The sequence below is a fragment of the Dermochelys coriacea genome, chromosome 4, assembly GCF_009764565.3.
Source record: "Dermochelys coriacea isolate rDerCor1 chromosome 4, rDerCor1.pri.v4, whole genome shotgun sequence".
NCBI lineage: Eukaryota > Metazoa > Chordata > Testudines > Dermochelyidae > Dermochelys > Dermochelys coriacea.
In genome coordinates this window covers 91,444,283-91,470,327 of record NC_050071.1, presented here as the reverse complement: position 1 = coordinate 91,470,327, position 26,045 = coordinate 91,444,283, and the positions used below count along the sequence as shown (strand labels likewise).

General features: G+C 40.5%; 1 protein-coding gene across 1 annotated transcript in view; it reads right to left on the bottom strand.

Moving 5' to 3' along the window:
* PDCL2 (phosducin like 2) overlaps nucleotides 1-25,639 on the bottom strand; it is a 96,182-nt gene extending 70,543 nt beyond the window's left edge. Inside the window, exons 1-5 of the mRNA XM_043513792.1 lie at nucleotides 25,137-25,639; nucleotides 15,640-15,698; nucleotides 6,329-6,379; nucleotides 6,172-6,231; nucleotides 5,292-5,321 (exon numbers count right to left, since the gene is read on the bottom strand). Of these exons, the coding sequence (XP_043369727.1) occupies nucleotides 5,292-5,321; nucleotides 6,172-6,231; nucleotides 6,329-6,379; nucleotides 15,640-15,698; nucleotides 25,137-25,503 (567 nt within the window). The 5' untranslated portion in view covers nucleotides 25,504-25,639. The remainder of the gene's footprint in view (nucleotides 1-5,291; nucleotides 5,322-6,171; nucleotides 6,232-6,328; nucleotides 6,380-15,639; nucleotides 15,699-25,136) is intronic.
* Nucleotides 25,640-26,045: the final 406 nt, after the last annotated feature.

Below are 26,045 nucleotides of genomic sequence, written 5' to 3'. Positions count from 1 at the left end.
AAGCAAGAGAATCTATTCTCAAAGGCCATGTTTCTATAGCTCAGAAAAATAAGACTTGAGGCTCTAAGAAAAAATTAAGAGGGAATTTTCTGTGCCTTAAATTAAGCAATATTTCTGTCTGTAATTACTAGGACAATTCTTGATGTTACAAGTGTTTAAGTTATAAATACATTTTAATAAGCAGACATTGTTCAGTCTTGTAAAAGAAAAAGAGCCCTTAGGCAAAATTAAGCTACATGATAGCACAACACTTGTCTGAGATTTTAAAAACTGTATAAAACGTCTAGATTCATTATACCGGATATGGCATCTGTCATTGTTCCTTTTTTTGGGCACTACTTATTAAACTTGTTTTAGTTCTTTTAAAAATGTTAAGCATCGAAGGTGCATGAGTATTTTCCAGTAAATAGAACATATAAAACCTCACTTAAATAGCATACTGATGTGGAGGTGCACCTTGAAAAAAATGCTATGATCAGAAACACTTAAATAGGATGTTTTCAGAAAGAAGTAATGAAACCACACAACATAGGAGTGCAAGTGTGACACTGAGCAAGAAAGGATTACACAACGAGCAGGCTAAATGACCCAAATGATACCTTTAAAGACATATTAGAAAAGTATTATAAATGGTAATTAGGTCCATTCCTTATAAATAGCTAACGAAGCCATGTTAGACTGGAGCTTTGAAATGCAGTCTTGTATTGTTAGTGATCTTATTTGTCTGGTTACCTATATCTTGTTAGAGGTTAACATTGTAACAGATAAAGAAAAGGAGTACTTGTGGCACCTTAGGGACTAACAAATTTATTTGGCATAAGCTTTGCGTGAGCTACAGCTCACTTAATCTGATGAATTCTGTGGAAAATACAGTGGGGAGGTTTATACACACAGAGAACATGAAACAATGGGTGTTACAATACACACTGTAAGGAGAGTGATCACTTAAGATGAGCTATTACCAGCAGGAGAGCAGAGGGGGAAAGAAAACCTTTTGTAGTGATAATCAAGGTGGGCCATTTCCAAGACAAGACATTTGAGGACAAGAACGTCTGAGGAATGGTGGGGGGGGGGGAATAAACATGGAGAAATAGTTTTACTTTGTGTCCTTCCCCCCCTGCTGCTGGTGATGGCTTATCTTAAGTGATCACTCTTCTTACAGTGTGTATGATAAACCCATTGTTTCATGTTCTCTGTGTGTGTATATAAATCTCTCCTCTGTTTTTTCCACCAAATGCATCCGATGAAGTGAGCTGTAGCTCACGAAAGCTTATGCTCTAATAAATTTTAGTCTCTAAGGTGCCACAAGTACTCCTTTTCTTTTTGCGAATACAGACTAACACGGCTGCTACTCTGAAACCTTACTTTGTGTAATGACCCATCCACTCCCAGTCTCTATTCAAGCCTAAGTTAATTAATTCCAATTCAGCAGTCTCTCCTTGGAGTCAACGATACAATTAACTTAGGCTTGAATAGAGACTGGGAGTGGATGGGTCATTACACAAAGTAAAGCTATTTCCCCCATGTTTATTCCCCCCCCCCCGCACTGTTCCTCAGATGTTGTTGTCAACTGCTGAAATGGCCCACCTTGATTATCACTACAAAAGATTGTCTTCCCCCCCCACCCCCGCTCTCCTGCTGGTAATAGCTCATCTTAAGTGATCACTCTCCTTACAGTGTGTATGGTAACACCCATTGTTTCATGTTCTCTGTGCATATAAATCTCCCCACTGTATTTTCCACTGAATGCATCCGATTAAATGAGCTGTAGCTCACAAAATCTTAAACTCAAATAAATTTTAGTCTCTAAGGTGCCACAAGTACTCCTTTTCTTTTTGCGAATACAGACTAATACAGCTGCTACTCTGAAACCTGTCATTGTAACAGATGGTTCCTGTTTGTTACTGTATTCTATTGATTCAGAGATTAAAAGGGAATATTATCATTTAGAAGAAACTTGGGTGTAATCTATTTCTCTTTGAAATTTGTAGTGAACTGCTTATGGATGCTTATGCTGATGAATGCAATTATCTCTGTGTACATCAGAAATAGGAGGCTTTACTTCAAAGCCACAATGCTTCACCCAAGGAATGCCTGCTGGCAAGAGGCTATCAATAGCCTGCCAGATTTAGATTTCATGTTTCCATTCTGAGTAGAATCATAGAATATCAGGGTTGGAAGGGACCTCAGGAGATCATCTAGTCCAACCCCCTGCTCAAAGCAGGACCAATCCCCAATTTTTGCCCCAAATGGCCCCCTCAGGGATTGAACTCACAACCCTGGGTTTAGCAAGCTAATGCTCAAACCACTGTATCTATAAGAATTCTAAGGCCTCAATCCTATATCTCAGATCTGCTTAAGCTTGGTCAGGAGAAGTCTGAGTCGCAAGACTGAGGTCTCCAGCTCCAGTCTAGATTACCCTGCCAATTCTCATGGAAGAACTTGAACTCTATATATGGACCGCCTATTTGGACTATAACCTGATGAACTGATTCTGGAAAAAGAAAAGGAGTACTTGTGGCACCTTAGAGACTAACAAATTTATTAGAGCATAAGCTTTCGTGAGCTACACCTCACTTCATTGGAATACAGACTAACACGGCTGCTACTCTGAAACCTGTGATTCTGGAAAGAACCTCTTGCAACTCAGCAGCTCACCATCCTTATTATGAAACTGACATAACTTTATTCATATCTGTATGTATAATCTTTTAATCACAATACTCTTTTCTTTTTAATCTTAGTTTAGTTAATAAGAATTGGCTGTAAGCATGTATATGGATAAGATCTGAAACATTCATTGACCTAGTGGGTAATGTGTCCAATCCCTTGGGATTGGTAGAACTTTTTATATATGATGGACAAGATTTTCAGTAATCCTCATCATATTTGACTTGGCTTTGTGGGTGGGAGCCCAAGGCTGGATTGCTTTAAAGGGAACTGTATTTCTGGCTTTGGGGTAACCAGAGATGTATTGTAGAAGCTGTTTTGTTGCTGCCTTAATGAATCTAATTATTAGAATAACTATCAGTTTTGGGCATCGTCTGCCCCATTCTTTGCAGTTTGACTTGACTGAGCATTCTCAGTGTGGGGCCCCCACCCCAGGCACCAGCAGTCACAGCAAACATACATAGTTTAAAGTTACATACGTCTGCTTTGTATCTCTTCAATCTTCTCTCATGAAGTTGGGGAACAAGTTGCAGCAAAGGATGCAGGACAGACGACTGAGAGGACATGAACACAGACACATGAGCAACAATGAAATCCTGGTCTTGTGATGCAAAGAATGTCTCTTACTATACTACTGGATTATGGACAAAACATGCAAAACAAAGGACTGAAGATGTTAACTGATAACTTTGTGGGTACTCTGAATTTATACCTGAAAGATACAGTATGGAATACATACCCCTCCTAGAGCACTGAAGTGAATCTCCTCTACTGTGTTCGTTATAGGTTACTCTGTATATTGTTTTGTTAGGGGCAAGTCCCAATTCTGACTTCAATCAGCCTTTGTGAGTGCACTGCTAGCTCTGATTTTAATATAGTGAACTGTGCAGAGAACATTTTTGGGAAGCTTTCATTCTCCGTTTCTGATTACTACTGTTTCTAATCTGCTATTGTAATAGCTTCAAATTTCCTGGCACTCAAGGTTAATTTTTGCTTTAAAATAGTTTGAATTACAGAAATAAAAGTGGTGTTCTATTAAAGTAATTTCTAGTAGTGTTTCTGCCAGGATAGATATGTATTTGAAGTAAAATCGGCAGGTCGTCCTATTAGTTTCAGGAAAGACAAACTAAGGCCCAGAGTCTGCAAGTCACGTGCTCAGGCACACTGATGTGCTTGCACTGAACCCTGTCTAACTCAGTGGGGCCCCATGCAGGGAATCAAAGGATCAAGGCTTGAGAGATCAAAGCCTCAATATGAATTATTACATAAGGAGTAACATGTTCCGAGAAATAAATCTAAGACCAAACTGATCCCCTTGTTTAAACAAGGGGAACAGGGTTCCACAACATAGAAAAACAGTGCATATCTGATTACTTTTATACAAAGTGCAAAAGAGGTCATTTGTTACAATAGTAACTTAATCAGTTACAGCAGAGTTAATAAGCAAAACGACAGTCATTTTCCTACATTTGTAGGGTACAGAAACAGAGCAGGTGCTTAAAGAAAATAGCATTTCATGCAGTAGAAAAAGTGTCAAACCTAAACATGAGCAAATAAAGTCCCAAAGCAGCTAGCAAAGTGCTATCACTAAACTAAGCTGTATTGGGTCTATGGATGATAAACCAGGAAACGTATTGCCTATAGCTTTAACACTTTCACTGGAGGGTTAGAAAATAACTTGTACTGTGTTCTAGCAGTATAATCTAGATGATGCAGCGTATTCCCAGTGGAAACATATAGAGCAAGACAACAGTGACTATAAACATGACAGAATGATTACCAAAAAGTGAAAAGTCTGAATATTACACTCAAAATGCAGTGGTGCACAATGAAAGAGCATGGTTGCACATAGAAAACAAATATCTTATGTCTGCACTTTAAAAGCAAGAGCTGATCAAAATGTAGTCTGAGTGATGAGAAATTTTTAAACATCAAACATTAGGATATTTGATTCTATTTTTTTGTTTACTGTGAAATCCAAAAATCTTAGTCAAAATAAAAGATTCTAAAATGCTTCGATATATTTAACAGTTTTCAACATTTAAGATCACCCCCTCAATTAGTATAAATCAGCATAGCTCCATTGACTTTGGTGGAACACCACCAGTCAATGCTAGCTGAGGATCAGGCACATGAGATCTTAATTTCAACATCTAATTATATTAGATATGCTGTTTATAAAATACCAGAAATGAACATGGTTTTATTTTTTCTAGGATAAACAAGTGTCTTGTGGCCCCCTTCCTAGATTTTGAAGTTACAATGTTCAGACAGGCACCATTCCCTGGATATTCCTTTATTTTGTTTAAATGTACAGTATTAAGGATATTATGTCTTAAAAAAAACCTCCAAATTATTAACTTGATCTCCAGCTGGAGAGACTACCAAGACTACTGCTAAAGGAATACTGCCTTGTTTTTAAGTACAAGCACACATGTACTCACAAAGAGGGGTGGCAAAACTTACCATGCTGTCTGAATTGCCCGAGTCATGAGTCTTAGAATAATGAAATAAGAACTGTTCAGAAAAAATTAAAAGTGGGATTTTACTACAAGACAGGTTAATGGTTATGGTTTTCTTGACAATATAAGTGTGACCAAAAATATGTACAACCATCTTACCCTTTTGGTGTTGTCTTTTTCCTCTAAACCCTGTGGGAACAATAATTGGTATATATGCTTTAATTTCTAAAACAAGCCAAGGTCAGTTTTAGTAACATTAAATATCTTGGTTCTTTCTTGGAACATTTTACTCTTCTGATAATTTGACAATCCAAGAAATATAATGTGGTTAACTGCTGCTTTCAAAAACTGTATTGTATACTGATTGCTTTCCACCAGAAAACTTGACTAAATAAATCCTTTTTTAGTCATTAAATACATTTCTTTACAATCATTAACATGCTACTACTGGGTCACTTTCTTCTTTCCACTATTCAGAATAGGAGAACTTTATTGCTTTAACACTAATAGACTTAAAGGAGTTCATGTTTTAATGATTCAGCAAGGTATGAGGCCCCATTCTCCAGTAAAAGTAAAGTACCAATGTGGGGAGGACAGGAGACTCCCCTCCCAGGTAACTTAAGGAAACTAGTTAATTCCTAAACAACAAGCTACAAAAACGCCATAGACTGTATATTCCAAATGGAGAGAGATTGTTTTCCAAACATAGGGCTTGGTCCAAAGCTAATCAAATGGTCCAAAGCTAATCAGTCTTTCAGATGGATTCAGTGGACTTTGGATGAGGTCCATAAGGCATTGCAGAGTGAAGGAGATATGGATTTATACTATTGCTCCAGGACCTGAGCACCATCATAACTACACAACATGGAGCTGGAGGCTGTGGCAAGCTAGTATCCACGGTTATCCAAGGACTGCCCCGCTCAGAAAGCTGGGGATAATTACTGTTTGCATAGATCCTCAATTTATTCTAAAGTTTCTAGCAGCTAGTATACTGAAAATCATGCTTCAGAAATGTAAAATAGTTTTAAATTTGCACTACCTGAGGTTTCTGTAGAAATCCCATGACCATAAAGCAAAGTTCTTCCAGTGCACTAGATGCCTATTGAAAAGAAAACGTGAACTCAGACACCAGATTGCTTATTTAATGGCACTTGAAAAACAATAAATTAAAATAATATTGCTCTAACTAGTCTCACCTCAGGGTGAGGGTCTATGATGGACAGATAAGCAGAACATGCACCATTGATCTGTAAAAATTGAGATGTTACATCTTAGAAAGTCAGACAGAACAGTGAACAGACAAAATATATACATTTTCAAATAACGGTCGGTGCAGCAAAAGGTATGACAGGATTATCAAAATAGGTGGTTTGTATATGCTTTGCGTGCACTCTGAGGCACAAAGCTGGATTATTTTCTCTCTTTCACCCATGTTCCCTGCATGTAAATATATTTTTATTCAAGTAAAAACCTTGACTGAACAACTAAGATTTGCACATGCCCAATGTCAGTAACCACATGGTCATATTTCTGTACCCTTCATCCTTCCTCACTTCCTCCCACTTCCTACCGTCTGTCACCTTCACTGACGGTTTTATCTTAAAAGCTAATTGTAAACTCTTTGGGCAGGGGTTGTGAGATCTCTTCTGAAGCAGCTGGAACATTTTGGGATTCCAGACTCTAAATAAAATAATGCCATGCAGGAGGTACATAGGCCATGGGTCCCCAAAGAGTGCGCTTGAGACTGAATTTCAGCTTTCCTACAGATTTACAGGGCTGGCCTTACAATGAAGCAAACTGAGGTGGCCGCCTCAGGTGCCAGACTGTGAGGGGGCACCACTAGGGCCCAGAGTGTAGAAAATTGTGTCTGTTGCTGGTGCATATGTATTCTCTCCGCTCTAGATGCGCAGAGATGGTGGAATGCTGTGCTGGAGGAAGGAGGGTACAAGAGACATAACAGGCAGGCAGGAGAAAGGGTAAGAGGGAATAACAAAAAGTAGCAGGAGCTGCAGGGAGAGATAGGAGGAGCCTCTTATGTACCTCTCTAGCACCCCCAGGAGCCTGGACTGATTAATCCCAGCTTCTCAGGCAGCTTCCTGTTTCCTGCTGCTTCCCTGAACCTACTTGAGGAGATCAGGTAGTCAACTGAAGTAGTAGGAGCCAGTTAGGCCCTTAAGATGCTTCCCTCACTCAGGCCCTGCTACCAGCCTGCTTATTTGTCCCCTTCAATTGAGTGTTGAGAGCCACTATAGCTGGCACAGAACAGGAGTCATGAGTGAAAGAAGAAAGCCCCTCTGAGGCAGCATTCAGAAAAAGAAAGCAAAGGAAGCTTTTCTATCTAAGCAGGAAGGAGCTCTCCTGAGATACTCAGACAAAAATGCTCACGGTGAGCCTTCCGGCCCCAGTGAGGATGTGAGTGGTGAGGAGATGCCTGATCTTCCAGTTAATCAGGGTGGAGGTGACCTGACAACTCCTGCAACATCCATATCTCCATCTGAAATGGATGTAACCATGCACATTCCTGAAAAAAAGCGTAGATCAGAGAAGAGTGTGGTGGAGGCGCAAGAAACAGCTGCTGCTGAGGTTAGTTCCTTAAGTCTAGATGATCCAGGACTGAGGACCCACTTGAACAGTAGCCAAAGGGACTTCCTTGTATTGCCTGGGCCACAACAAGTGAAAAACTTCATGTTCCCCAAAGACAATGAAAATAGAAGTTTCCATCCAACACATTACTGGCGTGAAATCCCCAATGGCGACAAAATGGAGAGGCCATGGCTTGTGTACTCAAAAACCCAGAATGCTGCATACTGTTTTTGTTGCAAAGTCTGCCAGTCTAATGTTCCAGCCACATTGGGTTCTACAGGAACAAAGGACTGGAAAAATCTGGCTAGAAATCTGGCATGCCATGAGAAAGCAGCAAATCACCAGAGAGCATTCCACAGGTGGAAAGAGCTTGAGATGAGACTAAGGTTAAAGGCCACCAGAGATGATCAGCATCAAGAGAAGATTGCATCAGAGTCTCTTTACTGGCAAAGTGTTCTGAAAAGGCTCATTGCCATTGTGAGAATGCTTTCTACCCAAAACCTAGCATTGTGAGGCACTTCAGATCAGCTGTATGTGCCAAACAATGGAAACTTCCTTAAAATTGTGGAGCTGATGGCTGAGTTTGATGCTGTACTCCAGGAGCATCTAAGAAGAGTCACCACCCAAGACATGTACACACATGACTACCTTGGAAAAACAATTCAAAATGAGATCATACTGTTACTGGCAACAAAAGTCAAAGAAGAAAAGGAGTACTTGTGGCACCTTAGAGACTAACAAAGCTTATGCTCAAATAAATTTGTTAGTCTCTAAGGTGCCACAAGTACTCCTTTTCTTTTTGCGAATACAGACTAACACAGCTGCTACTCTGAAAAAAGTCAAAGAGAAGATTGTCGCAGATCTGAAGTCAGCAAGATATTACTCTGTTATTCTGGAATGCACACCTGACATCAGCCATATGGAACAAATTACTTTAATGGCGCATTTTGTAACAACCACAGAACCTAGTGAAAATGTCCCTGCAATGGTGACTGTCAAAGCATTTTCTACAATTTATTGGCATTGATACTACTGCTTCTTAAAAAGCTGGAAGATATGGGAATTGAGATAGCTGACATGAGAGGTCAGGGCTACAATAATGATGCCAACATGAGAGGAAAGAAGAGAGGAGTGCAGACACAGATTCGAGAGTTAAACCCTCGAGCTTTTTTTGTCCCATGCAGTTCTCTTTCATTGAACTTGGTGGTCAGTGATGCAGCATCAGCTTCTAGTGAGGCTGCGGAATTTTTTAATGTAATTCAAAGCATCTATGTATTTTTCTCATCAGTGGCAAATTTTGAAGCAACATCTGGGAACATCCTCTCTGACACTGAAATCACTGAGTGCCACATGATGGGAAAGTTGAGTGGAGGCGATAAAGCCTATCAAACACCAAATTGGGAAGATAGATGATGCCATAGTTGCCATTATGGAAGATAATGCTATGACAGAAACTGTTCATGGGAGAACAGTGGCAGAGGGAAATGGAATACCCAGAAATATACATCACTTCAAATTTCTGTGTGGCTTAGTGTTGTGGCATGACATACTGTTTGAAATAAATGTTGTAAGCAAGAGACTCCAAGTTTTTGACCTTGATATATCTAGAGGAATGGAACAACTGGACAAAGCAAAGTCATAGCTACAGTCTTACCAGTCAGATGAGGGATTTCAAAATGTTCTGAAGAGTGCACAAAAGTTGGCAGAGGAACTTCACACTGAAGCTATTTTCCCACCCATTCAAGAATACAAGAGTCATCGAAGAAGATGACATTTTGATTACGAGACCTGGGATAACCCCATAAGAGACCCCAAACAACAATTCAAAGTTGAATTCTTTAACCAGATGCTAGATTGTGCAATAAAGTCAGCTGAAGAACGTTTCATGCAGCTTAAGGAACACAGCGGTGTATCTGGGATGTTGTATGATATTCCAAAACTCCTCACTATACCTGAAGAAGACCTACACCAGCCGTGCAGGGCACTAGAGACAGTGTTGACAAATGATGACATGCATGATATTGATGAGAGTGATTTAGGTGGTGAACTGAAAGCCCTTTCAAGATATATTCCAGAACAGCCTTTGGAATTGATCCTGCTGAAATGTATGTGCACAAATAAGATGACCACCCTCTTTCCAAATGCTTTTATTGCTCTGCGCATACTTCTAACACTTTCTGTAACATTTGCCAGTGGAGAATGCAGCTTCTCAAAGCTGAAGTTAATAAAAACACTTCTACGCTCCACAATGACACAGGAGAGGCTGGTCGGCCTTGCAACCATCTCAATAGAGCATGAGATGGCCCAGACTGTGGACCTTCAACAGGAAGCAGTTCAAATCTTTGCAACCAAGAAGGCACGGAAAGCCTTTGATTATTCAAACAGATAGAAATGTCAGTATTTACTATGCAGACAAGAAAAGTTATATTTGCTGTTCAGGCATTTGAAAGTTAGGTGTTACTTAAAATTTCGGAACAAGGCATTTTAAGTTGTTAGTTCTCCTTCATTGGGGTAGGTAGCAGAGCAGTACCATGAGAGGAGTAGAACAGGAAGAAGGCATAATTGAGACCTTTCAAAGTTTTGGCCCAAGCAAGGGGACATGGGGCGTCATTTGAGCTCTCCAACTCAGATGCCAAAATGTTGTGGGCCGGCCCTGGGGATTTATAATATGTATATCTCACTGGACCTGTGGGGTGTATATGCCACCTGTTCTGTGAGACACTAAGGACCCTCAACACCTCACAGGGTTGGTTTAAAGGGGATGCTATATATATTAAAAATTTCATTGCCAATGAGAGATATATTCCAAGAAAGTTGAACTCAGACCCAAGGACACTGCTGGAGGTGTGACTGATTGTGGACTGTGGACCACCTACATAACATACAACACCAGTGACAGGAATAGACACTTATTGATCAGTTCTCTAGTAATCCAGGAGAGAGTGAAGAAAGGGAAATAGGGGACTCAAAGGCATATGAATTCAAGTAATTAATATTTTCAGTGAAGAAAGTTCAAGAGTACAGTATACTCCTATTTATCCAAATGGCCTAGGGCACATCCAAAACTTTCAGATAACCAGTGTGACAAAGTTCCTGCTCTACCTTGGTGGGTCTTGCGCTTATTGGCGCATTTGTTCGCCTTGGAGCTTCAACGCAGCCGCCAGCTTGGCCGTTTTTCTGAATTCACAGTCCAGGTCGACTCCTCCTGTGTCTGACCAGGAGTTGGGAGGTTTGAGGGGAACCCGGACCCACCCTCTACTCCGGGTTCCAGCCCAGGACCCTGTGGAATACAGCTGTCTAGACTGCCTCCTGGAACAGCTGTGCAACAGCTACAACTCCCTGGGCTACTTCCCCATGGCCTCCTCCCAACACCTTCTTTATCCTCACCATAGGACCTTCCTCCTGGTACACCTCAGTCCTCCAATAGTCTGCGTTCTCACTCTAAGCTCCTAGTGCCTCTTGCTTCCAGTTCCTCACACACACACCACAAACTGAAGTGAGCTCCTTTTTAAAACCCAGGTGCCCTGATTAGCCTGCCTTAATTGATTCTAGCAGCTTCTTGATTGGCTGCAGGTGTTCTAATCAGCCTGTCTTAATTGTCTCCAGAATGTTCCTGATTGTTCTGGAACCTTCCCTGTTACCTTACCCAGGGAAAAGGGACCTACTTAGCCTGGAGCTAATATATCTACCTTCGATTACTCTCCTATAGCCATCTGGCCCAATCCTGTCACACCAGGTACTTGGATAAATTATGGAAGTGCTATTCTGAGCTGCAGTTTTGCTGATATAATCATATGGGGAATGAAGGGAGTAATGCTGCTGTTTGCTTAATACTTCTGCTTTAGATCCAGCACAAATCTTTTTCTTTTTGACATGGTCCTGCCAATATGCTGTTGCTGGTGAAATAGGATTACATTTCAGTAACTGCAGGTAACTGCTCAGAACCACTATACAAATATAAAGCTGTTGATTAGCACTAAGTGATTAGATAAAGCAGGTGATTAATATAGGGCAACATGGGGGACAGAATGTGGCTTCAGATAACTAGGATTTTCAGATAAAAGGAATTCAGATAACTGGAATTATACTGTATTTTATAATGAAAAAGGAAGGGTTACCAAAGCCCAGAATGAAGGACCAGAATATACTACTATAGGGAAATTTAAAAAAAAGAAAAGAAAAAAAAAGAGGAGGTTTAACTTCCCATTACAGTGTAAAATTTGTGTAACTTGCAATGTACAGTAGCATGTCATACATATTTTCCATAAAATATCCCGTATTTTTAGTCAAGATGACAAATACCTTTTGCAATCACTCTCTCAATCATGCATTATGTTCCAGGGAAGTGGTTTTCAAAAAAGACTGGACAATACAATAAATCCTATAATAAATATCAGAGATAAAGAACTCCAAACACTACTACTTGGCAAGCACAAGTTACAAAAGAAGATACAAATAATGTTGGTTCAGGTGTCTTAAGAGCTTTTCTGCTCAGAAATTAATCATATGAAAAAAACATTAGGAGAGATTGAGGGAAGACTAGTAGCTCACCAGACTCCCTCTCCAAATAGCCTTTAATGTTAAAATGTCTCCCCGACCCCTCTTTTGCTGAATCTCCGTGTCTCTGGGAATACTAACAGATTATTAAATTTTACTATTGTGGGCCTAGTGTTGAAAATGTATAGGTGTAAAGCAGAAGTGGATAAAATAGACTAATTCAAAAATCATATTTTGGGATCCCAGGCTTGAGCCTGATTCCCACCCAGGACAATACCTTCCTGCTGCTGGAGGTCTCTGTTAGAGGGTTATTGTAATTCATGAACACTAAGCAAGATAAGAGGTAGGCCATCTTGGCCTCAGTGGAGAGCAACACTGAGAATCTGTCAGCCAAAATCTACTTTTAAATGGTTGAGTTGAGAAGAATCTCTAGACTCAGAGACTGCTAAAAATCAAGAACTCACATTAAAAAAACACCCATAATTTTTATTTTTACAGATTTATCTCCTCAATACCTTTCTCCTCTTTTCTACATCAGAGGGGTGTTATGATGATTAAAAATTGTGAAGTACTTAGATACTGTAGTAATGTAGAATATATAGGTGTGTGTGTGAGAGAGAGAGAAAGAGACAGACAGTACAAGTGCATTAAATTCCCCAGCAACTATGGTGTGAGATTCTGGCTCATGTAGACATACTAAGCTAACTTTAAACTAGCTATCTTGGGTTCTGGAGTAGCAAAACTTCAGCAGCACATGCTTCAGCATAGGCTAACCATGCAAGTAATTACCTAGGATTCAGGGTGGGCGTATATAGACCATACTGAGGTATGTGCTGCCCCAGCTTCGCTGCTTGGTACTAAAGCGATCTAGATTAAAGCTGGTTTGAATACATCTCTATGAGCTTCACTCACACCCCATTACTGCAGTTAAGACCAGGAACGGCTCTAGCAATTTTGCCACCACAAGCAGTCGCTGCCGAATTGCCGCCGCGGGACACGGACTGCCGCCCCATTCTAATTGCCGCCCCAAGCACCTGCTTGGAAAGCTGGTGCTTGGAGCTGGTCCTGGTTAAGACATAGCCTAAGAGTAAGACCTGACAAGTATTCTGTTATTCTGGGGATGCTATCTCTCAAGTGATCTGTTAGTAAGAATTAAAAGGAACCAAATGGAATTGCTCATTCTCATAATCTAGACAACTACCGTGATTTGGAGGATCCTACTACCAGGAGATGGCTTCAGAGTAGCAGCCGTGTTAGTCTGTATTCGCAAAAAGAAAAGGAGTACCGGTGGCACCTTAGAGACTAACAAATTTATTAGAGCATAAGCTTTCGTGAGCTACCGTTCACTTCATCGGATGCATCCGATGAAGTGAGCTGTAGCTCACGAAAGCTTATGCTCTAATAAATTTGTTAGTCTCTAAGGTGCCACCGGTACTCCTTTTCTTTTTTCAGGAGATGGCTGTATCTCTTTTATTAGTTTGCAGTCTTGCCATATATAATCCAATCCCACATTAATTTTGCTGTAAAACACAAAGTTTTTGTAATTGATTGTTATATCATTTTATACAAATTTAATTGTATTATGGACTGATCCTGCATCCACTGAGATCAATGGGAATTTTGCCTTTGTCTTCAATGAGAGCAGAAGCAAGCCTTTTGTTATAACATGTCTAATTGCAGGTATGTATAAAACAATGTCTTCTAAGTTTCTGATTTTTCATCTAAACACCTAAGTGGTTTGGGGCCCATTTTCCTGAAAGATTGTCCATCAATTCATATGATCAATATCACAATGGGTGTAATTGGTGCGGGTGTTTGCACTAATACTCCTAAGTTTAAAAGGGAGCAGAGGCTAGCAGCAAGGCATTCCCTGGGAGGGGTCTTTGACTTAGGAACTTTCTCTATCCCTACGCCCTTGGTCCGCCAGAGCCCAGATTTGTTAACTTTCTAAGAAAAATTGTGCATTACTTTTTAGGTTTAAGCTTGCAAGAAAGTATATGGCTGCTGTTGTTTTATTAGTACTGTGTGCACATCCTTTTAGAAGAAATGTCTTGAACTTTTAATAGTAAGTTTACTGCGCATATATAAGGATTTTATAAAATATGCATATATATATATATATATATTTTATATATAATATAAAATGCATCCTCTTCCTATGATCAGTCTCCTGATTTCTAACTGCATAAGGATGTGACAGATGTGAGTGTATGCACAACCTGAGATAAAGCCCTTCTAAGTGTTATATGTCAATGCTTTGGCCATATCATAAGGCAGAGAACAATGCTCTCAGGCCACCTAACACACATGTAATATTGTAATCAAAATACTTGTACATAAATCAAAAAACTCAGAACTGAGAATACAAGATGCTATAACATCAGTCAGCACCCAAAATGTTAAAATATATAATTGAAGCAGTACATAATCCAATATCAAGTGAACCAAAATGTTAGGATGTGATTCAGTGTTTTAGTACTGTATACTGTACCTCTGAAGTAATAGCTTTTGCTGTAACAATCACTACATTGTATGTATTCTACATTATTATACATATTTTCTCTGTGGCCCATAAATATGCCTAATCATTGCCAGTTAAATGAAAGGTTTCAGAGTAGCAGCTGTGTTAGTCTGTATTCGCAAAAAGAAAAGGAGTACTTGTGGCACCTTAGAGACTAACAAATTTATTTGAGCATAAACTTTCGTGAGCTTATGCTCAAATAAATTTGTTAGTCTCTAAGGTGCCACAAGTACTCCTTTTCTTTTAGTTAAATGAAAGCTTGCCTTCCACTGCCAAGTCTAGCTCTGCTCGAGCCAACACAATTTCCTCCTTGCTCTAACAACTTCCCAACTCCCAGCCTAATGATCATTTGGGTTAAGACAAAATATTTAGTATTCAGCAATCTGAAAAAAGTGGTTGCCTCCCATCCCCAAAATCAATATAGAAGGGTACAATCTATATAGGAGAGGTATAAAGAGACGGGGAAAGGACTCCACCAGTATGTCAGAAATATTTTCAGCGTAAGATGGGTACATGTGTGAGCAGTAGGAAGAACCTTTTCAATGCACTCCAATCTGAATCTACTTTGCTTATGATCAGAGATGACTTGATTAGTTCTTGTACTTCAGTGTTTCCTTCTTTGGGGGGAAGCCTGTGCAAAGGATGTGGAATGCCAAAAAATAAGTCTCTATGATTGAGGATGTGAGGAAACGACCGCAGCTCTCAAACTCCAGCCATGTAGCAGGGATCATATGGAGTATATGGCCCCGTATGAGGATGGGCTCTATGATAACGCATCAGTGGTGTTCTGATCTTTTATACCCGCCCCTTATACAATAAATTAGCAAGAATCATCCACAACTGTCAAACTGTAGCAGATTATTAAAACACATGGTTGATCCAACACTTGAAGATATTGCTACTTACTTCATTCCACAGCTGCAAATCTTGTTCTGCCTGTAGTTCTTGAGATGGCACTGGTACACCTGGAAACAGAAAGAGTGGATATCATAGAACAAAGACTATAATTATTCTATTTGTAATGATTTTTCTCATATATATATATATATATATATAGTATCTCATATATATATATATAGTTTTATATAGTATGCCAAGTAGTCTGATGAAGTTGCTTTCTTCATTGGAGCAGAGAGTTTATTTTGCCATTCACAATACAGCTTCAGAATAACTTCCTTGAAGAAAATGGAGTTACACAAAGGTGGAAGGTGGCCCAATACATTTTAGCTATTCTAGGTCAGATTTCACATTATTTACACTGCTTATACTATACTTATACTATACTTATACTTAACTAACAGCAGATTTTGACCCTCCATATGTAAAAGTTGTGGAAGTTACTCTATTTCCGTCAACATTCATGCTGATGTAACTCTGTGTTCAGCTGTAAGCAGGCTGGAAACATTGTCTCGCAGTCCCAGACAACTAAAATCCCAGTCTAAAAAAACCATTCCAGTTCCTCCAAATCTATCGAGTCCCATAGCTCTCCAAGAGCTTATCTCACTCTCACTATTTTCATTCTTTGATGAATGTACTAACTATAGCTCTGACTTGTTAATTTATTGTATATTAGACTAAACATATGTAATATTTTACACGTGAAATATTTTATGTGTATTTTGTTGAGTGGTACAGATAGCATTTGATTTTTTTACTTTTTGAAGGTGGCATTTTTGACAAGATAAAAAATGTCGTGTATCAGCTTTGTATTCTCTCTCTTTTGGGTCTATGCTATGTGGAAATGCTAAGATTGTTGTAAGATAATAAATGTCTGTTAATTATTAATTTATGTGACACTGGAAAGCTGGAGCCAAGTTTGTGTTTTGCCTTACAATTTACAGTTTGTTGGTGTATGCATTGAGGGTAATATTGTTGAATTGAAAAGGAGTTTCTCAAAGACCATATTAGTGTGTTGGGATGAGGGAGTATTATGATGGTGATGGGCAAATGCCTGGAGTTTAGTTTTGAGTTGGGTGTGAATGTTGCCTTATGACTAGAGCTGGTTGGAAATTTCCATCAAAATGGTTTTTCATTGGAAAATGGAAATTTGTCAAAAGAAAAACATCACGCAGGAAAGGGTCAGTTCAGCTGAAACTTTTGTTGGGAAGGTTTCTCAGGTCCAGGATGAAATTTTTGATCTTAACTGCAAGAGGAGAGGAGAATGAGCAACAGCCTAGTGGTTGCGGCACTGACCTGGGTAAGTTCAATTCCCTGCACCAAATCAGACAGAACTTAATTGAACCTTGGCTTCCCAGGCAAGTGTCTCAACTACCTGGCTAGTCTGGGGTGGGTCTCTCTCAGTTTCTCCTGTTGAAGCTGTTCCATTTTGTACAACTAGTTAAATATTAATTCAGCATGACTGACGCACTCCCCTCCAAATCAAGCAGCACAGAGATCTGAATATGCGTACCCCCACATCCCAGGTGAGTGCTCTAAATCACTCAGCTATTGGTTATTCGTCTCTCACACATGCCGTTTTCATAAAAACTTCAAAAGGGTCTCAGTTTCATCCCAATATGGAACAGGAAAATTTTTGAAATCTCAAACATTTTGGCAGGATAGGAAGCCATGTCCTGCCAGCCCTATTTACACCTTCCTTGCCGCTCAGTGTTTATGTTAGTGGCAGGAAATACACTGTAGCAACCTTAACTACAAATTAATGAATATTTTTGTGTTAAAATTCCCTAGTTTTCTTTTATGTTTTTAATTAATGTATCCAAACTTGGGTGATAGCTGGGACTGGAGAAAGGACCTATTTGGAAAGTAAAGCTGGGGAGCAGATAATAATCTTTGCCGATGAGCAAGAGAAAACTTTCACTGACGCTCCAGCTGCTTCTGTATAGTTCTCAAAGCTTTTAACATTAAGCAACAGGAGCCTGGTAGCATGAAAAGCTTTGCGCACCAGACAGGAAAGCTTGAGTATTGGTTAGAGTTTTCTCTGCCAGCAGTATAAACTTTTGAACAGAGAAAGTAATATTGTTTCACCAGCTCTGCAGTTTCCTTCTCCCTCCCCCTGGCCAGCTCTTTTCCCAAGACTTTACGATATATCTACACTATAAGCGCTACAGTGACACAGCTGCAGTTATGCCACTATAGCATAGACACTTACCAGGGCAACAGAAGGATTTTTTCCAATTGCTATAGTAAATCCATCCCCTCGAGAGGCAGTAGCTATGTTGACAGAAGAATTCTTCCATTAATCTAGCAGTTTCTACAACCAGGGCTCAGCTTGACTTAATTACATCTCTCAGGGTGTGCATTTTTTCACTCCCTTGAGTGACATAGCTAAGCTGACCTTCCTCCGACTCTATCCCCTGCTTTAAGATCTAGACAGGCACTGTCTGCCCTACAGCCACCATCACTGCCCCCTCCACTGCCTCATCCAGTGTTCATCTTGTAACCTAGATGGACTTCATTGATATAAATTGTATACAATTTTGCCATATAGGGATGAAATATCCATGTATAGAAACAACATGTCGAAAAATTAAGCACTTAAACCCTGATTCAGGAAGGCATTCCTATTGAATTGCCTCATAAAGGCCACTTATGAGGCAATCCAATGACCAGGCTAACTTCGTCCACTACATATTCAGTCTCTCTTCTTTCTGTTCTGCCATTTTCCTTGCTAAACTTTACTTCTCCAACTTAAGTCAATCTCACACCCAATCTCAGCTACCTTTTTGCCATCTTTGACTCACTCCTCAAACCCTCCCCTTTTCCTGACTCCACTTTTCTCTCTGCACAAGATCTCACTGATTTCTCTCAAGAGTAATTTGACAAAATAACACATGACTTCCCCTTCCACTCTTACAACTTGTCTTCTTCTCCCATGTCACAGGAGCAGAAGTTTCCCATCTGCCCTCTTTCAGTAACCCATCTGTTTGTCCCAGTGCTTCCATCCTATCCCATTTCCTGATCTCCCTTGTGCCCTCTCTCATATCCTCCCTTACTCTTCTGCTTAATTTCTCACTCTCCTCTGGCTTGCTCCCCACAAAAATATATGCTTTAATCTCCCCCTTCCTAAAAAAACCTCACCCTTGACCCCATTTGCCTCTTCAACTACCACCCCATCATCCTTTCACGTCTAAGCTCATTGATGGCACTGTATACAACTGCTTTCTGGAGTTCCTCTCCTTCAGTTCCATCCTAGACCCTGAAACCGCTCTTCCAAAAGTCACTAATGACCTTTTCGTAGCCAAAGCTCAGAATCGATACTCCATCCTCATCCTCCGTGACCTCTCAGCTTTCAATATTTCTCTTCTTGAAATCTTTTCCCCCGTTGGCTACTCTGATTCTGCCTTCTGCAAGTTCTCTTGTTACCTCTCTAATCACTCCTTCAGCATGTCCTACAGAGGAGCCTCCTCATCTTCCCTCAAACTTTCTGTGAGAGTTCCACAGGACACAGTTCTTGCCCCCTTTTCTTCTTCTTCTACACCTTATCTCTAGGTAATCTCATCTGCAAACACAAATTCAACTTCCATCCCTATGCTGATGACTTACATATCTACTTCTGTACTCCAGACCTGTCTTCTTCTGTCCAGCAGAGGCACTGGAACAATTTGTATAGTGGGGGTGCTGAGAGCCACTGAACCAAACTGTTATCCATGTATATGATGGAAACCAGTTCAAACCAAGGGTTGCGGCTGCCCCCCTAGTTCCAGCACTTATGCTATCCAAACCAAAATCTTGACTGTCTCTCTGACATCTCCTCATGGATGTCAAGTTGTCAGGTCAAGCTCCGACATGGATAAAACATAACCCTTAGTCTTCCCCCAAGCCCCACCTGCTACCTCTTTTCTTGATCACTGTGGACAACACCAGCATCCTGCATGTCATTCTGATCCATAACCCAAGCGTCATGTTTGATTTGGACTTCTTTCTAAGTCCTCATATCCAGGTTATGTCTAAGTTTTGCAAACTTTCTGCATAACATCTCTTTCCTAACCATCCACACAGCTAAAACTCTCATCTAGGTTTTCAGTCTCTAGTTTCAATTACTTCTATCTGGCGTTGTCAGTCTTGCCCTGCTCATATTTGTTGAGAAAGCTGCTGCAAAGATCATTTTCCTAGCCTGTGTCACTTTGACCATCTCAACCCTTTCTTTGCATTCCTTCTTTATCACATCAAACATAAGCTACTCATCTTCACTTTAAAGGCACTATCCCCACTCTACCTATCATCTCTCATTCATTACTGAGCTGTCATTTCCAACTGAAATTGGCCCATCAACCACTTGTTACATTTTCAAACAAGTACCTTTGAACTTTCTCTGATGCTGCCCCTCGTGCTTGGAAGGTGCTCCACATAAATATCACACAACTATTATTCTCCTTCATAACCCTTTTTAAAACTCTCCTTTGCCATGATGCCTACAAAAACTTAACAGGCCACTGATGTGCTGAGACAACTGCCTGTCATGTTGAGCAATATGGTCTCATTGTTTCCTTGTATTCCCCTATTAGTCTGCATCCATCTGTTGTCTCTTATCCTATACTAAGATTGTAAACCCTTTTGCGCAGAAACAGCCTTTTTGTTCTCTGTTTGTACAGTGCCTAGAACATGGGCTCCTGGTCCATGACTGAGATCCTGGGCGCTATGGTAATACAAACAAATAATAAACAATAACAACAACAATAATAATAATAATAATAATTTTAACCATGAGTTTAAAGTAACAGCATTGCCAGCTCCCATAATTTTATTGTGGGTCTCCTGATATTTGGAGTTTTTCATAAAGGCACAGCTTCTGGAGGCATGTAATTAGGTAGGACATTCATTTTTTTGTTAAACGAAAGCTAAAATTAAATTTCTAGCCCTCATACTTGCTGAGAAAAGCTTGAAAAAATGACCCACGTGCACACTAAAGACTTAAAAACCAGAAAACCCCAATTCTGTTTTTTTTTAAAATCACATTTTTTTAAACTAATCTACTGATTTTGGGAGTCCTGATACACAATTTTTAAAAGCTTGGGATTTGAAATACTGAGTTAAGCACATGCTTAAATGCTTTCCCAAACTGGGGCCTTAGTTTACAACCATAAATATGTAGGTATATAGGTACAGTGGAGGATACTGAAGGGGTGGGAGTGTTTGGGATTAGAGAGCACTGGATGAGGGAGCAGCTTGCAAGAGGGTTTCTCAAAGCGTGCAGGAAGTCCAGGAGAGAACCTAGTGGTGCACAGATGGCAGGATGGCGGAATATCTTCTGCAGCCATTAGGAAGTTGGCAGAAGAGCAACATCATCCTGCAGACTCTCTAAAGTACAGGAGATCGAGAAGATATGCTCAGCCAGTGAAACAGTAAATTATTTAACAGGCTGAACTGTGAGAAAGTCCTTATCCTGTAAGAAATGCTTTCTCCATTAGCTACATCTCTAGCTCAGCTCCATTACTGCAGAGTAATGTCAAACAATATAGTTAACACTTTCGGTTTTTAGAGGACTGATTTTTAAAATAAGTCTATTTGGGAGATCTAATGACAAATGATGAATAAGAAGTATGAAATCCGAGTGTTATAAGCATCTTGTTATTATAAAGCTTAGAACTATGCTAAATTTTAAAAAGGAGAGATTTGTAAAGGTTCAGAATAACTAATTTAATATAATAATTGTATAGTAAATGTAATTAGGATCTGCTGAGCAGATACTGTAAGCCTGGGGATGATTAGTTTTTACAAAAAAACACCTAAGGATTTAAATCTTGCTTTAACTGAAAATACAACACAGCCTTAGCAATGGGAGGGGTCAGTGATACCTCCATAATACCACAAGTCAGATTTTACATCCATAAATGTAAAATAAGTAGTTAAAAGCAGCCAGCTCTAAATACTTTTCCTCTGCTCGGTATGTAGTGTATTTACCAGTCTCTTGAGACTTTCATTTGATTCTTGTCTACAATTATCCCGACCCTGGATCTAGTAATCCTGGTTAGCCTGAACCTGAACACTGCAGATAACCAGCCCCTTTGCCCGAGCCCCATGAGCCCAAGTTAGCTGGAATGGGCCAGCCATAGGTGTCTAATTGCTGTGTAGACAAATCCTTGGACTGTTCACATGAACAAGGATGGCAGGATTACAACATTGGCCCCTACAGTTACCAATCCTCGATTCAGGAATTAAGTCTGTGGTGGTTTGTTTGGTTTTTTAAGTAAATAATTTGTTGCTTACTAATATAAAGTCCAAACATATAAGGTTCTAAGCCTCTCCAGTGAGGAGTACAGAAACACCCAAAAAATCTAACTCTATTCCACTCCAATCTGAAATCATTGGGTTTTTAGGGTACTCGGTACTTTCCAGGGTGGGCCCGTCATTTCCAAAATAATAATAAATATATTTTAAATATGTTATTCAAAATCTCAATATATTAAGTAAAAGGATTCACATTTCAGTGTGTTAAGTTCTTCAAGTTGACATATACTGACTTTACAGTGTAAAAAAGATTAACTCTTTCAGCTATTTCACTAGTTTAGTAATATCAAATCAAGTCTATCAATATGAATAGAAATTGATTAACTTTATGGTTTAAATTTACTCAGACTCCAGAATTAAAATGTTATAGAACCTTTAGTTAAGAGAAAATGAAATGTTGCCTTCTTGAGTGTCTTGTGAAAATAACTACTGTAGTGACAAAATTGTATTGTATCGAATAATTAAAGGAATTTGATTTGGGGTGCACAAAAGATATTCTACAATTTGACTCATGATGTTTGTTGAGAATGTCTTTGTATAATTATCACATGTATAACACTTGCCTTCTTACAGTAGAGTAATATGGAGACAAAAAAGATGAAACACTAACAATATTGACAAGAAAAGGTACTTAAAGCCTTGCTTATTTTTATATTGGTATATTTAAAATGACTCCACATGCTGTACAAGACTATTTAAGAGTACTGTAGAATTTCATTTCACACACAGGATTCACAGAAATTTAAACATCTCTCTACACCATCTTAACAAGTTTATGTCTAATCAATGTCTAATGGCCCTAATGGCCACTGCATTATATATTTTGGTAATATGACTTATATTCATTTAAGGTCAAGGGGAATTTTGGCTGCACAAAGAACATAAGACTGTATCCTTTTTAGATTTAGAACATGATCCAACTGCCACTAAAATCAGTGGTGGTTTCCTTTGATTTTAATAGGAGCTGAATCTGATCTTTATTCATTAATCCAATATCTGATGATGTGTAACAATCAGTATGAATATATTTATTTTCACAAGTATGTTCTCTTAAATTAAAAGTAGGTACTATAGTTTTAAATCTGCACACAGTCTTCTTTAAGCAAAGGTTATTGGTTACCTCACTCTGTAATCATTATGGGCCTGATCCTGCGAGGTGCTGAATGCATGCAACTCCCATGAGCTGAAATCATTGGGCACACACCAAGACGGGTCCCATAATCCTTTAGAGGGCAAGTAAATATCACTTTATTTCAAGTGAATCCTTTGAAAGGAAATAGTAGCAACAAAAACTTCAAAAGAAGTTTGAACACTCAAAAAATTCAGAGGTATGCCCAATATCTGTGTAGCTATGCAGTTTCAAAAAGAATTTACTTTTTCAGAAAAAGGGCCACACCAGAGTACTTAGTATGATACAATATTTAAACCTCCCTCCTTCCTGGTGCATTTAAATATCATAGACTCACAAATGAAAAGCAACCTTCAGATAAGCAGCACAAGCAAAGTAAAAATACTCATTGTGTGATGACTTATTGTGTGACATTCCTCTTCAATGAATACATAACTAACTACTTTGTAAAGCATCTGGAGATATGCAGAATATAATAATACTGTAAAATACAAATTATATTATATTACAACACCTTTATAAATGCATAATTTTCAGATTTAAATGTCTTATGCCTTTCAAATGAAATGAGGCTGCGGAATAGTTGATTATTTTTTTCCTGTAAAATAAATTGTTTGAGAATACTGAGCCCCTTTTTACTCAGAGTAGCAATAAAGAAATAAATATTTCATGCCTTGTCATTTGCATTTATGCCAAGTTTTTGTTTAAAATAATATTAGCTTTAATAAATTAACTTTTCCATCGTTCTTTCTAAATTTGAACTTCATGCCTTTGCAATCAAAATATATAAAATTGCAGACTTGGGTGTGTGAAAATTAACTAATAATCATGTGCAGTACTTGTTTTTGAAACTTTTCAATATGATATATCCAGGTTTATTACACTATTCTTGCTTCACATGAATAAAAATGTATAAGCAATTATGAATAAGAAATTCTGTGAGGTTGCCACAGTGGTATCTATAACCTGCCCTGATGCGCTGAGGTACTGCGGGATGTATCTTGGTACGCAATATGGTTTGGAGTACTGTTCTGAAAGTAATGATAGAGACTCAAACAAAACCGTGGCTAGCAATATTTACAGGACTTTGTGCAGTTACAGAGCTCTTCTCTGTGATTGCCACATGATTTTCAAAGGCAAATGAAATGTCTGTGATGTCCCATAGTATGTAACAATCTGTTCACCTGTCTAGAGTTGTTTTAAACCATCCTATAGAATTTAAAAGTGAAGTACAGTATATCGAATTTTGAGGCACGATTCAATTAATCTAGAGAAAGGACATCATTCTCTATTAACTTCCATCACAGTTTAGAATTTTTTAGGATCCGATTGCTTTTATCCCAACCAAAATATTTCCTAGGGACTTCCCCATAAGGGTGTGCATGTCTGGGGGGGGGGGTACCTCTGTATGTGCTTAAGGTAGCTGCCTGGACTCCCAATTTCGTTGCTCTTAAATTCAAGAGAAGGTTTTCTGTATTCAGCATCACTGCAGGACGGTGCCATTGCACCCTCCATCGCATGTTCAGAATCGGATGATTACCGCAAACGTCTTATTCCTCTGCTAAGTTCAGCGCCAGGGTCCGTCCCCAGTGTCCCTTCCGCCCCAGCACCTCTCCCGAGAGCAACAAACACAGATGAAGCACATACACTTGGTGGCTACACCAGATTCGGAGACTCCCACTCCCGCACTACTAGACACCTTGCACCTTTTCAGGTAGCTGCATCCCTGAATAAACGGCCTCAGGTCCTTGGAGTGAGAGTTGGAGATTCGGCGCCCCCTCATGCTTCCACTAGCCCAAGCCTTGGGTGCAGCGCAGTTGTGGCCCGGGAGGGGCTGGAAAGCTTGTCTCTCTCTCCAGCCAAGGCTGGTCCAAGGAAAGGTATCACCTCACCCACCTGTCCTCTCTCTCTCTCTCTCAGCCTAAGCGCCCCGAGAAAGAGAGGGACGCGCGGGGAACCCCCTATGAGCCAGCACACCGCCAAGGGGAGCAGAGGGGGGCGGGGATGGGGCTAGGAAGCGGCAGGACCCAGCAGCAGCTAGAGGCACCCCAGAAGGGCAGGCTCTGGGGGCTGGGCTGCTTCTCACCTTGGCAGGCGCACGTCCCGGAGGCGAGGAGCAGGAAGAGCAAGAGCAGGGGGGCTCCTGGCACGTGGCTGTGGCCCCCCGGCTGGTTCCTAAGGCGGGGCTGGCTGCCGCGGGAGGAGGCGGCGTGGTGCTGAACAGGGGGCAGCTGGTGGCCGGAGCCTCTCCTGAGCATGGCGTCTGCCGAAGGGGGGCCCGGCTGGCCCCGAGTCTGCGCCGCGGAAGCCCTTCCCGCCCCGCCCGCTGCTGCGTCTCTCGCTTCCCTCCCGCTCTGGAGTCGCCGAGCTGCGGAGCCCGCGGTCCCTTCCCAAACTTTTAAATCCCCCCGACACATGGACTGCGTCATCCTGACTCCCGGCGAGCGCGTCATCCTCGCCCCCCCTCCCCCGCATCCGCGCGGGTCCCAGGCCCGAGGAGCCCCACGGCTCCGCCCGGGCCGCTCGTGACTCAGCCCGGGCGCGGGGTCCCACCCCACGCACAGCAGGGCGGGAGCGCGGCGCCCCTCGCGCCTCGGCCCGCTGCTGAGCGACTGGGGAGCGGAGAAGAAAAGCCCCGTAGGGGGCCCGTAGGTTCTCCACGGGCGGGGGCCACAGGCATGGCGGGATCAAGGCAAACCCAGCCCCCAGCGCCGCAGATTTCGACCCTCTCTTTAACGGAATTTTTCCCCATGAAAAAGGCCCCCAAGCTGTGTTTGCGAAGGGTGGCACACAACGTGCTCCGCTGTGCGAGCTCTGCCTCTTTTGTTGAGAGTCGTGTGTATTTGGAATTGAGTATTTTGGTTAAAAATGACTTACGTTTTTAAGAACTGGGGACCCCGTTAACCCCAAATAAGTGGGTTAGATTTGCACCCAAGTAACTAACCGTGTGAATGAAAATCAATGTAGTTAAGTGGGTTCCAGTTACTGGGCAACC